This window comes from Labrus mixtus, chromosome 5 (assembly GCF_963584025.1).
Source record: "Labrus mixtus chromosome 5, fLabMix1.1, whole genome shotgun sequence".
Lineage (NCBI taxonomy): Eukaryota > Metazoa > Chordata > Actinopteri > Labriformes > Labridae > Labrus > Labrus mixtus.
Window position 1 is genome coordinate 28150285 of NC_083616.1, and position 12837 is coordinate 28163121.

A 12837-nucleotide genomic window follows, 5' to 3' on the forward strand; every position below is an offset into this window, starting at 1 on the left:
AACTTAAAAAATATGCATTCAAATATGAATTAATAATTTTATTAACAATTTAAAATAAAATAAAATCAAAGCCTTTTGTTGTGCATGTCGTGAACGTCTCATTTTGTGTCATGCTAAAATAAAGTGCAGGCAACCCCAGATTTGTTTTATTAGTTTTAATACCTGAAAACAATCACCTTTACAGATTGTACACAAACACACATCATCTCACAGGAATATACATCATCAGTGCAAATTGCAAACATTAACAAGGAGTTTTGCACCGGGGCCCAAATTTCTCAATGAGACTCGCCCGATTTGGTTGGAGCAAAAAAAAAAAAAATTGAATCTCAGGATAACCTGCCCCATGAACCTGCAGTCACACTGTGGCTTCATAAACAGGTTTGAATTCAACACAACACTGACTGACCGGCTCGACTGCATCATCATCATTATACTTTCACATTCACTGAAACACACGTGGCTTTGTGTGTTCAATATCTCAGGAGCTCTTCATGTTACAGCACGGCCATCAGAGGGTAACAGTGAGGTGATACATACGTTATGACCAGCTAATGCATGTAACCACATGATAATGTGTCAAAAAACAAAGGTATACACGTTATCAAGTCCCTCAATGTCAACTGAACCGCTTCAAAAACTATTTTGCTCCCACGTCAATCTAAATTCTGAATAATGTTTCCTAAGGCTGTGACGGTCGTTCCTAAATGTTTCCATATTATTTTACCTTAAGATGTTTTTGGATCGCAGAAACTTTTTCATAGTTCTAGGAACAGGAATGATGTTTTTTAAGAGTCCGCCTAGCAGAGTATAAACGTCCTCTATAACAAACAATGACATGTAAGACAGATTTAGTTAGCCTGCACCATCTTAGGAACAAAATGCAGCATACTACTGAATATAGTCAGTCAATCATTGGTGGGAATCAGAGGAAATTTAGAAGTGTGTATACCTGCACTACACCACTGGTTGTAACCCTCCCCGTCTCTTTTTATTGATTCCGCACCGCAGGAACTATCGACTTTTTAAGTTCCTAGAACCTTTTGAGCTCCTGCTTCAGAGTTGGTACCATGGGCGCTGCGAGTGCAGACAGAACAAGTCCCCATGGTGTGTAGTTCTCAGGGAACTCCCTCGTGGATAGTTCTCTGCACAAAAAGTCTCCAGAAGTGTTCAAAAACACCTTTTGTTATGTCATCTCTCATGCTGCGTTTCTTTTTGCAGATATTCTGTAATACGGGTAACGTGCTAACATGTGTTGAGTTGCCTTTCTGTTCACATATGGATGTTTTTTTCTATTGTTTTTAATTGATTGATTCTATTGGAAGCAGCTGAATGTTTGGCAGCACTTTGAGGCCTACTCCACGTGTAAGCGGGTATTTATAATCCCGTCAACTCGCACTAAATTCTCAAAAACATCTTTGTCCACAGGGAAACACAAAACGCACTGTTACAGCTGTCATGAGTCAAAAACGATGTCCTGTCATGTTCTCGCCATTCCTCTGCAGTGAACATTTAATTTACGAAGTCGTCCATTCAGGCGCCTCTGCTCCTCAACATCGCGGGAGCACTAGTTTGGTTACGTCTGCTATCGCACTGATTTCACGTGTGACGTTACAAGAACAAAACTCGTCTACACAGGAACGCCTTAAACTGAGTTTCTGAACAACTTCACCCTGGGAGTAGTTTTACAAAAGGTGCGTTTTCAGTGACCTAAAAGTTGCTTATGAAAGACCAAAACGCAGAGAAAACTTGTGGACGAGGCCTGAGTCCAAGACAAATTTCCCCAAGGGGACATGATTACCTCACTGTTACCATCTCATTAGCATACTGTAATATAAAGTGCAAATCTCAAGATCAGAGACAACATGGCACTTTAACCTCAACTGTGCATCGCTGCAAATCACCACAGAGGAGGGGTCACTGCTGGAAACACAGGAAATGATCGAGTCTGTTTATGAACAACATCCCACTTCCTACACGGCATGATTAGACAAATCAGATCAGAGTATAGAGAACCAGAGTGAAGCATAATTGTACCTATTTAAAAAAAATATGTAACAACTTCTACATGACATCTCAGAGAATTCCTAATCAGCTACGTCTGTTTGCAGCTGTGATGTACAGGCAGAGGGAAAAACAACAGGAACACCTTCAGCGGTCAGAGTGGAAAAAGAAGAAGAAGGGTCAACAGCTAGTTTGCAGATTACCAACAAACTGGTTACAGCTCCCCTCACACAGCGCTCCCTTCACACAGCGCTCCCTCAAAGCGAGTAAAGGAATCGCCGTTAGCTTCAAAACGTGCTAAAAACACAAACTCTTGAATGAGGTTGTCCATACTTTGATACTTTTCTGATTAAAGCGTTTTTAAATGATTCTGTCCACATTATTGTAATGGTCACGGTATCACGCATCAGAAGCTTTAAACAGCAACAGATGGTGAATTTGATTGAACCCAAAGTTGCAACGAGAGAGGAGAGAGCGACGCTGGTACGTTTAAATTCACAGGTCGGAAAACACGATGAAGTCTCTTACAGACGGACAGAAAGCAGGGGAGGTCACATGGTCCAAATTGCACGATTACAAAGGCAACATATTGGTACCAATGTTTTTGTGCAATTTAGACAATGTGCAAAACCTGCAATTTTTTCATGATTAAAAACAAGAGATCACCCAAAACGTGGTGCCTACGACTTCTATTTTGGTTGCCGTGGTATCGAAACAGGTTCCTATATTGTTTGAGTTTTATCATAACAACGCTTGAAATCCAGGTTTCTTGACAGCCCTGCTCTAGAATCCATCTTTTCTTTGTTTGCTGTAGTTCAACATGATGGAGGATCTGCTCCCTCTGCGGATAAGAGGAGGTCATTCGAGGGGCTAATAAAAAAGATTTTCCTTTTAACGTGACATACCTGTGATTAAATTCCAGCCTCAATAAAAGTCTCGTCATAATGATCACACGTGTGTAGTCTATGTGCTAGGAATGCACTAAACCATCAGGTGTTCCTGTTCGTTTTCTTCCATAGAAGCCAAAAAGTTACACGACAGAAATTGTTACACGTGTTAAAGAGATATCAGAGTAAAAATCCTGCAGATCAACAATCTTTGGGGATACGAGCCTTTAGTTCAGAGCAGCAGACGAGGTGCTGCGAGTCCAATCACCTTGATGTTGCAGTGATCCGTGATGCAAAGTTAGAATAACTCAGCGATGCGTTTCCTGTCTGGTCTGGTCGTGAGAAAGTCATAATCCACATGTCGGTAACTGCACGGTGACTGGAAAAGGCTGCGAGGTCGTGAGCTCGTCGTGGTCACTCCTCCGGGCAGAGAGGGAGGTTCAGTCTTCGCACTCTCTCGTAGAAGAGCATGTAAGCGCTCGAGGACAGCACCTCGTGCAGGCTCGCTTTTCGTACCGAGTCGTCTGACACCCACAGCCAATGAGAGCAGAAGGGGGAGGGGCTGCGGGGCGGGGAGGGGCTGCGGCGGTACGTTACGAAATGTCCTGAGTGCATGTCGCCGTGGTGGACCAGCACGGCCGTGAGCTGGAAGAGATACTCTGCAGAACTGAAAGGAGAGAAGCTACAGTTAGAAGACAAAAAAAAAAAAAAAAATGACTGCACGGCTTTTAAGCCCACAACACGGCTGAAAACAAGTCAAAACCACCTTTAAAGGCAGAATATGTGATTTTTCACACTTAAATGTATAAATCAAGTCTATCCTCTGAAAATAACTCTGTGAGTCATGACTGTCTACAATGGGTGTAACACCCAAGTCCCACTGTCTGTGATGTTTTCAGAGTCCTATCTTCACTTTGTTTACATCGCCAGGACGGCCGGCTGACTCCTCCCCTCGTGTATAAAAGTTGTTGAATTGAGGGACTAGAGAAAAGAAGAATAACATACTGTACTCACTGCTTAACTGTGTTTCTAGATCACGCTCATTTCAGGTAAATTTACATGCAGTGTGAAGATACGAGCATAATAAAGATCGCTAGCATTAGCATGCTAACACAACAATGCAGGGCGAGTTGTTTTGGTTTCATGCTGGTGCTCAAGGGCGACATCTGCTGGATCAAAAAATCACATATAAAGCCTTTAAATCAGAAAACACACACACACACAAAGGGTTAAACTCCTCCCTTAACTGCCCTGCAGAGCAAACTGTCTCTGCCCTCTGGTGCTGTTGGTGTAAATCTAAATGAACCATTCTGCTGACAAAAAAAAATGGCTGCTTTCTATGTAAATCAGCATCACTGGAAAAAAAGTCTTATTATTATTTACACACACAGGAACTTATAACCATGCACAGATAAGAATCAGACCCTGTCAGCCGCTCCACACTTCATCCACATGTAAATGGACTTGAGCTTGTTTAGTTCTTTTCTAGTGTTATGACGACTCAAAGCGCCTTTACACCCACACACACACACATTCACACACTGATGGTAGAGGCTGCTGTGTAAAGAGTCCATCAGAAGCAACTAATGGGGTTAAATGTCTTTCCCAAGAACACATTGGACATGTTGCTGCAGGAGCTGGGGATCGAAACCCCCGACCTAACGGTTAGGAGACGACAGACTCTACCAACTGAGCCCCAGAAGCCCCCATGTGGAGACTGGAGCCGGTCGGGAGACGTTACGCACAACGAGGATGTGAGGTAGGGCTGGGCGATATGGACCAAAACTCATATCTCCATATTGTTTAGCTGAATGGTGATACTCGATATATATTGATGTGTATTTTATTAACAATGAAAACACATGAAAAATAAATAACCTGTTTGTGAAAAACAGTAATATTATAAAATACAAATGTTGCTTAAATACAATAAAAGAGAGAGAGAGGAGGAGCAGGGTTAAGAGGGACAGACAGTCAGACATCATCAGTGAGATGAGAAAAAGGTGACCTGGCACCTCTGTAATGTTATTTTAATGTAACTTAAACAATATCGATATTAACGATATTGTTTTACACTATATCTTGTTTGAAAATACATCGATATATCTTAAAAACTCGATATATTTCCCAGCCCTAATGTGAGGGTTTGATTTTTTTCTTGGAGCTGCACTCACTTGGTTCATACAGGGAGGGAGCTTTGTTTCCAACAGTCAAATTCATATCAGAAATGTTTCACTCTGGCCTCACAATAAACTTGAAAAAGTTCCCCTCCCCTTCTAGCTCGTCATCTTGATGTAGACATAATAGTGAGTAAAGGTGCAGACAGCTGCTCTCCACATTTGGAAGTAAAACAAGAGCAGATGATTTGACATGTAAGAGCTTTTGATTATCATCTCAACACTGGTTCTCTTCATGTGCGTGTGCTCTTAGATATGATGAAGCTTACCTGCAGTCATAGGTGAGGCCGAGCTGTGGGCTCACCCCAGGAGAGTGAAGGAATCCAGACGAGCAGGTCCCGTTGGTGAAAGGTTTGTTGTTGTTGTTGCGATGCTCTGCGTCTGGAGAAAAACGAAACCAAACGATGTTTGAAGACCAAATGAATGCTTAAGATCTCATCGTATGAAAACATGTTGGGAAAATAGATTTGGGAGGAAAGAGGACAGAGATATGAGATCAACATGTTAAATTAAGGTCACAACAGAATGGACTGTGTCTGTGGTATGATTTTGTTTATCTTATTCTAGGAGATGACTTACATGCACTGCCTTAATGCTCTGTACTGTGTGTGATGTAAGACGTTCAAAACGGCTAAACACACCTGTTCCGTTGGCCGTCGGCTTTTCGTCGGACTCGTCTGAAGTTTCTGCCTTGGCGGTGATCGGTGCACATTTGAGCCTCTGCATCTTCTGTGTAGAAACGTTGTGTTTGTAGCGGTCCATGGAGAGGTACTCTGTGAACTGCACATGCTCCTGTCGTTTGATGGGCGTCCCTTCACTGGACCAGGTCAGTCTCTGTAAATGGATGCAGAGGCACTGGGGGAGCTGGCAGAGGAGAGGGAGGGGATGAGATAAGAAGAACATTTTGTAATCACATAAACAAACTTCAGCTGTGCACACGTGGACATCTTAGGCTTTGAATATCGAGCAGATTGAGATGTGATGCATGATCATGACTCTTACTTTTCCCAGTTTAAGCTGTTTCACAAACGTCGTCCTCTGGTTTTCCAGGACTTGTCCGTTCACTGTGCTCCCTTGTTGAAGCTAAAGGAAACATGTTAGAAAGAGTCCGTCTTTGAAAAAGATCATGAGGGTCTTACTGGTGTAGAATAAACCGTAGTAAACCACAGCTACTTCACAAAATAACCACCAGGGGTCTCATTTATAAAACAGTGTGTGGAATCCATACTAAGAGTGTATGTGCAGCCAAAATAATTCCCATTCATAAAACAGTTTGTAAAGACACCTGCACACAATGTTCCTTTTATAAATCAGCTCTACACGCCCACATTCAACCATAAACGCTCGATGCAAAGAGTCTCCTGCATACAAACGAGCGGGCAGAGCAAATGTTTCCAGCCCTGCATCACGGTGACAACCGGAAGTAAGACAAAGAAATTAAACTTTCTGACCCAGACACGGAGGAGGATCGTGAATGAAGTAAAGGTCAGAAAGCACATGGTGTTAGTTTCCCGCAGCAGCTTTTCTCTTTGAAATCAAAGTTACTTACTACATGCACGCGTATAAATTAAACTGCGGGTTTTCATGATTAAGAGGACGTGGACCTGTCAGTAAAGTTTGATATTTAGTGAAATTAAATGTGAGAGACATCGATATAGATACTCTACCTTTTCAACAGATTAATGCCTGTTTCATTTAGCTGATAGCGGGTTACATTTTCAGTCTTTCTTTTGTATATATGTGTGTATATTTCATTTTGTTTTGAAATTGTGTCATTCGATTTGCTTAGCTGTTTTATTTGATCTCTTAAGAGGTGAGGTCCCTTGTATAAGCCTGTTAGCTTCATGACCTCTCCTGACACACCTTTTATATTTTTGTTAATCCTATTTGATGAATTCTTGTATGTGTGATAATAAATAAAACAATATAATAAATTCTGCAGGCTTCAATTCAACACCTCGTGTCTGTGTCGCCAATTTCCCCTGCCTCTAAAATGTACAGATGCCTGGGTCAGGGTTTGCTTATAGGTGCAGACATTTCACCATCAGGTTTGTTTTTATGGATCAAAACAGCAAAAAAATGAGCACGCTCAACTGTAAAACATATTTCATGTGCACGACCATAAAAAGGCTAATAGAGAGAAAAGTCGGCACACTGAACGTCCCTCAAAGTCTGTTTTTATGTGAGTAGAGCAGCAGCGTTCAGCTCAACACCGGACACTTTGAACGCTGATGAAGGCCTTGAGCTGGAACGAGTCCGGTGTTGATCTGAACACTGCTGCTCTACTCGGATGAACTTTGAGGGACATTCAGAGTGCTAACTTGTGTCACGGCCCGCTTTGTGCACACACAGCGGTTATAAATGAGACCCCGGATATTTTTTCTGACGCAGACACAGCAGTGAACACACCTTGGTGCAGTTTTCACACTCCACCTCTTTGATGGTTTCTGACGAGATGAAGTGCTGGAGACAATGATCTAGAGAGATGGGGCGACCCTGAGAGAGAACGCACATCAAAGTACGACAAACATTAACATTCAAACATTTGTTTTTTTTTAATGGTTACATTAGTCAGCATGTGTTTCTGATGTCGTTGCTTACCCACTGAGGTAAAGGGATGGAAAGGGAGAGGCTCTCAAAGGAGTCGTATCGTACAGGACTCTGGAGAAAGCAAACATTACAGAGACATTTAACTTCAGTAACACAGGCTGACTTGTGATTCTCTTCCCTGGAAACCCAACAAACGACTCACTTGTTGCTCGCAGCGCTTGCATGACATGTTGCTTGTTAATCGACCGTGAAAAGGATGCTGAGACTTCCACGGATTTGGAATTGGATGAAGAGGGGCTGTGACACATTTAAAAAAGAAAAAAAAGAAAAAAAGAATTCAGATGAAATGAAGTCCTTTGTGGTTTGATATTTAAAGCTTCATTATGTGACTGTGTCCTCACCTCGACTTCTGCAGGTCATCGTTTTCTCATCTTGATCGGGGAGAATCTGGTGAGAAAACAGAAACACACACAGAGTGACAAGGGAGTCGAGAACAGCGGCAGCAGATTCGATGTTTTTGACACTTTTACAAACGCTTACATGAGCGGGCGTCAGCATACATGACAGATATTTGTGCTCAGTTTGCAGACCTACCTCGAGGGACTGCATGTCAAAGAAGTGAGTGACTTTGGGCTGACGATCCCGCTCCTCCTCCAGAGAAGATGTTAGGACGTGGAACAGTTCATGTGCATCCTGAGAGGAGTAAACACGGTTATCAGATCTGTTCAATCATTTCACTTTGTCTCTGGATGGCTCTGGTGTCTTTCATCGCAGAGACAGAGTGAAGACTCTTGGTGTGCTTTTTGATCACACACTGTCGTTTGATTTACATAAAAAGAAGGTGACCAGAGATGTCTGTTTTCACTTCAGAAACATCTTTAAGATCAGATCAATCCTGTTGTTTAAGGATGCAGAAGTCATCGTTCATGCCTCTGTGTCATCTAGCTTAGATAACTGTAATGTTCTCTGCAGATTGTGTTCAGAACGCAGCAGCTCGTGTTCTAACCTGAGCGTGTAAATATATCACCCCAGTGTTGGCCTCTCTTCATCGGCTTCCCGTCCAGGTGAGAGCCGACTTCAAGGTGCTGCCGACTTATGAAATTGTAAATGGCATTGCACCAGCGTACCCGACTGACCTGGTGACCCCCACATGTTCCTGCATGGGCTCTGCGTTCCCAGTGGATTTTCCATAGTGTGCTCAAGCACGATTCCCCCCGCTGGCCTGCACTCACACTGCTCCAGGACTACCCAGGTCTGAGCATGGTTCCCTTTTAAATATAACTTCAAAATACAACACGTGCATGGCTTTACGTTATTATGAAGCGTGCTGAGTTTACAAGACGGACAGAAAAAAGAAAAAAAAATGGGACGCGGGGTCGAGTCCGCTTCTGTACATCGGAGAACAACACAGAGGACATGACAGCTACTTTACTGACTATGGCTTATTTTGAGTCACATTAGACAAATACAGGTACAGCACTCCGGGATTTATCGACATGGAGGCGGGGATCGATTATACTTCATGTCCACGTTGTGCATGAGAAACTGTATCGTCCCGAAGCACAAGTGTAGCCGTGCTTGTGCACTGATCAGAGCACTCACACGAGTCAAACCAACTGGACTCTGGGGGTAAAGCGTGCTCAAGCTGGGTACGGATTGCCTAGTGCGAGTGCGCCCTCAGTGTCCCAAAGGTCAAAAAGACGACAGGTGCTCCAGCTTTATGGAGCAGTTTACCTCTGGACATGGGGGGGGGGGCATGTTCTGTTGAGGTGTTTAAAGTGGAGCTAAACTTGTTGACTGTTGTGTATGAGTCGTCTGAATGTTTCCCTGATGTTCTGAGTCTTAGTGTGTTTTTAAATTGTCTTTTTAATTAGTTATGTATGTACAGCTCTTTGATTTAAAGTGCTATATAAATACATATTATTATTGTTAAACACCACAAACATGCAGGTTAAAAATAATGAATTTTAACACTAAACCAAACACCACTCGACATCCCCGACTAACCTGCTCTTCAAACGAACTGATGTGCCATCGGTACAGTCTGAGAACATCCAGGAGGCCCCCGGCGTCGAGCACATCCTCGTCCCCCGGCTCATCGCTGGACAGAGCTGCCGGCGCAGAAACACCAGTCAATACGGATTAACACCGCCTGTCTAATAAACTTCACTGACTGGTTTCTACTACCTTTGAGGAGCTGGAGCAGAGTTAAGGACAGCTGGTTGTCTTTGCACGACTGGATCACAGGCGAGCCAGAAAACTTCTCCAGCCACCTGACGAAGGCCGGACACGCCGCCAAGCCCTGAAGCAAAGAGTTCAGGAAGCAGGTGTTGCCCAGGTTCAACAGACCAGGAACCATACCTGGAAAAATAACACACTTCATTGTAAATTACTGCTGAACATCCAGCGTCCTGCATGTCATCTGTGTGGGTCAGGGTGATACTCGCCTCTTTTTCTCTTCTTTCTGTCACTTATCGGACCCCACAGAACGTAAACTCCGGCGGCGATGGCAGCAGCTATCCCACCGATGACGCCCCAGTTTTTGATCATCTTGTTTCTGTGAAGACATTTTGTCAAAGATGCACATCAGAGTGGAGTTTGTGTCGAGGGAAGACAAAAAGAAATCACGTGTTTAAACAGTAGGGCAGTGTAAATACACAGAGCACACTGATGTGTCTAAAATCTGATTACAAACACGATCACTGACAAGAGGAGAAAACCCTCACGTACAAAGCACTGCATGACCTCGCCCCCAGCTACATTTTTCACCTCCTTGTCCACTCAGATCATCTAATCTCTGCCTTCTTTTTAATCACACGCTCTCACTGCAAAACAAACGGGGATCGTGCTTTCACTGTTTTGGTTCCCACTAGGGATGTAAACGATTCACTCAACTCACGATATGATACACGATTATGATTTTCTCTCAACAAGAGGAGGTGATTGGAGCTTCTCGTTGTGGTGTGGATTAAATGCTGCATCATGTTGGTTGAGTTATTTGTGTAGTTTTTTGTCTTCTTGCAATATTTGAACACAGTTTTTGTCTCGTCTGTTATCTTCTCGGTGTGTCCTCAATTTCAGAATCTTGTACTACAGCTGCTGACGCTCGCCGTATTACTGCGATTCATTTTTCAGAGTACTTTTACACTTTTGAATCGCTTTATCACGATTTGACGATTAATACATCGATTAATTACATCCCTAGTTCGCCCTCTCTAGAATCAACTCCTCGAGCCATCAGAGCTGCAGAATCTTTGGACTGTTTCTAAAAACATCTTAACCCTCACCTGCACAGACGAGCCTTCATGTAGCTCCTAACCCCTCTCTTGTGTGTCGTTTGTTTCTTTGTTTTCCAGCAGCATGTTTTATGTTTAAAGAGGATGTCTTGGTTTTCTGTTGATTGGTTTCTATTTTCTATTCCCACCGTTTTCCTCAGTTCATATTCCTAAAGTGTGTTTGTGTGTTGGTATCTCGTATAAAAAGATCATCGCAGAGAGGCGGAGTCTTTCTGAAGTAAACATGGGGCACAACTAGGGACGGGTACCGAAATCTACCAACACATCCGGGACCTACCGAACCGAATCAAAACACACATTTCCGTGCTTCATTTTGGTACCACTAACTAAAAACCTGAACTTGCTTGAGTTTCCACAGCCAAGCGTTCAATTATTTGGAAAACGAAGTGTAAGTCAGATGGAGACAGACGCGTCAGCTATGTAACAGTGTGACATCACAGCAGCACGAAGAAGAAGAAGAAGGACACAGTAAACAAAACGCACCCTTTAGGGTCTGATCGGTACCCTTGGCACCCCAACAGAAGGGTACCAAAAAAGTAGGACGGTACGGATCACTTATTTTGGTTCCATTCCCAACTTCTGACGGTGGAAACGCCAATGAAAACTGAACCGGACCGCTTGGTGGTAACTGCAGCAGAAACAGCTGGACCCCTGAAAGGCCCTGAGATCGGGCCCTCCCAGGATATGATTTAAATCAACGTGTGAACAGTCGATCAGAACTGTTAGCTCTATCCTCCTGGCTAACTTTAGCTCCCTCTGTCTGGCTCCCATCAGCCTTTAGGAGGCGACTGAAATAGGTTTGTTTATAAGTTCTTGTTGGGGGTCAAATGCCCGAGCCAGCTCCCTCCTTACTTCTCCTCCTTCTTCTTCTTCTTTAACTGGCATCCTAACTTCAGCAGGTCCTGGAACGGCTATACTTAATCTGACATAACAGTTAAGTTCCCAGACTCAGTTAAAGCTGGTTTACAGCAGGATCCCGTTCTCAGATCACGTGAGACAGACTGATCGTTCTCAGGCAAAAACAACTTTTACCTGAGGAGGATCTTTTAGATGAAATAAGTGTGTGTGCAGACCTTTCCCTTTTTTCAAACCTGCACCTTTTTGCAGCATTTTGTCCCCCTTCCTGTCCTGTCCCGGGCTGTGAGTCTGACAGAGAAGCTCTTGTGGGATAATAAATCATCATTACTGTGTGTTGTTCTCACTGCTGCATGCTCCAATCTCTTTAGGAGGCCACGGACAAACAAGGAGTCCACTAATGCAAATTAAAGACACTTATAATGTGATTAATTTAGCAGTGAGCCGTTTACCTGTGAGAAACAGACCTCACCTGACACACCTGCTGCTCACTGCAAAGCCTCCTACAAGTTAGCCTCGGCTGCTAATGCTAAAGTAAACACACTTTAGTCACAGTGTTGCTTTCATTGTGTTGGTAGCAGCTGAGTAACACGGTGTTGTTGTTTGTGATATTCACGGAAACAACAATAATGTGTAAACAAGAGCTCTGACGTCACTGAAGTAGAGCTAGCTCAAGGCTAAGTTTAGGCTAACTTACCCACAGCAGCAGGGTCAGGCTGCCCCATTCGCCTCAATAAACCACACACCTGAGATGTTATCCTGATATTAAAGGTAACACTTTCATCGCTACGTGTCTCCGTTAACGCCGTTCGGCCGTTGGTGTCGGTGTCGGTTCTGCGCATGCGACACTTTTGGGTCAAACATATGGCGGCGTCATGACCCGCTTCTCCGTCTGTCCCACTGCTCCTAAATCAGCTTTAACTGCTGTTTGCCAGGATGAGAGGTTTTACCTGACTACGGGTCCAGTGCCAAGGTACTCCCCAATAAGCTTATCGGAGCTTTCTGGTCGGCACCACAACATCCTCCTTTCATTGCGGAACTTGCCGTCTTTGGGGATTTGTTTCCACA

At 43.6% G+C, this 12837-nt stretch overlaps 1 protein-coding gene across 3 annotated transcripts; it reads right to left on the minus strand.

Moving 5' to 3' along the window:
* Window positions 1-23: 23 nt before the first annotated feature.
* Window positions 24-12837, minus strand: usp30 (ubiquitin specific peptidase 30). 3 transcript variants are annotated; one of them, XM_061039139.1, is made up of 13 exons: window positions 12720-12837; window positions 10066-10175; window positions 9806-9979; window positions 9626-9729; window positions 8213-8311; window positions 8020-8065; window positions 7821-7915; window positions 7670-7729; window positions 7478-7564; window positions 6071-6151; window positions 5710-5932; window positions 5338-5449; window positions 24-3558 (listed from the first exon to the last, which is right to left on the minus strand). In XM_061039139.1, exons 1-13 carry the CDS (start codon window positions 12788-12790, stop codon window positions 3306-3308), a joined length of 1515 nt encoding a protein of 504 aa, XP_060895122.1. In that variant the 5' UTR covers window positions 12791-12837; the 3' UTR covers window positions 24-3305. The 3 variants fall into 3 exon arrangements, with proteins under 3 accessions (XP_060895122.1, XP_060895124.1, XP_060895123.1); XM_061039141.1 differs by lacking the exon at window positions 12720-12837 and adding an exon at window positions 12516-12706; XM_061039140.1 differs by lacking the exon at window positions 12720-12837 and adding an exon at window positions 12467-12606.

Bases quoted from the DNA above. Each gene is read 5' to 3' on its own strand.
- usp30 (XM_061039139.1), bottom strand. From the start codon at position 12,790: ATGTTGTGGTGCCGACCAGAAAGCTCCGATAAGCTTATTGGGGAGTAC. The intron at 10,176-12,719 runs GTAAAACCTCTC...ATGTCTTCACAG, and splicing joins GGCACTGGACCCGTAGTCAG to AAACAAGATGATCAAAAACT. The intron at 6,152-7,477 runs GTGTGTTCACTG...TGTTTCCTTTAG, and splicing joins AGTGTGAAAACTGCACCAAG to CTTCAACAAGGGAGCACAGT.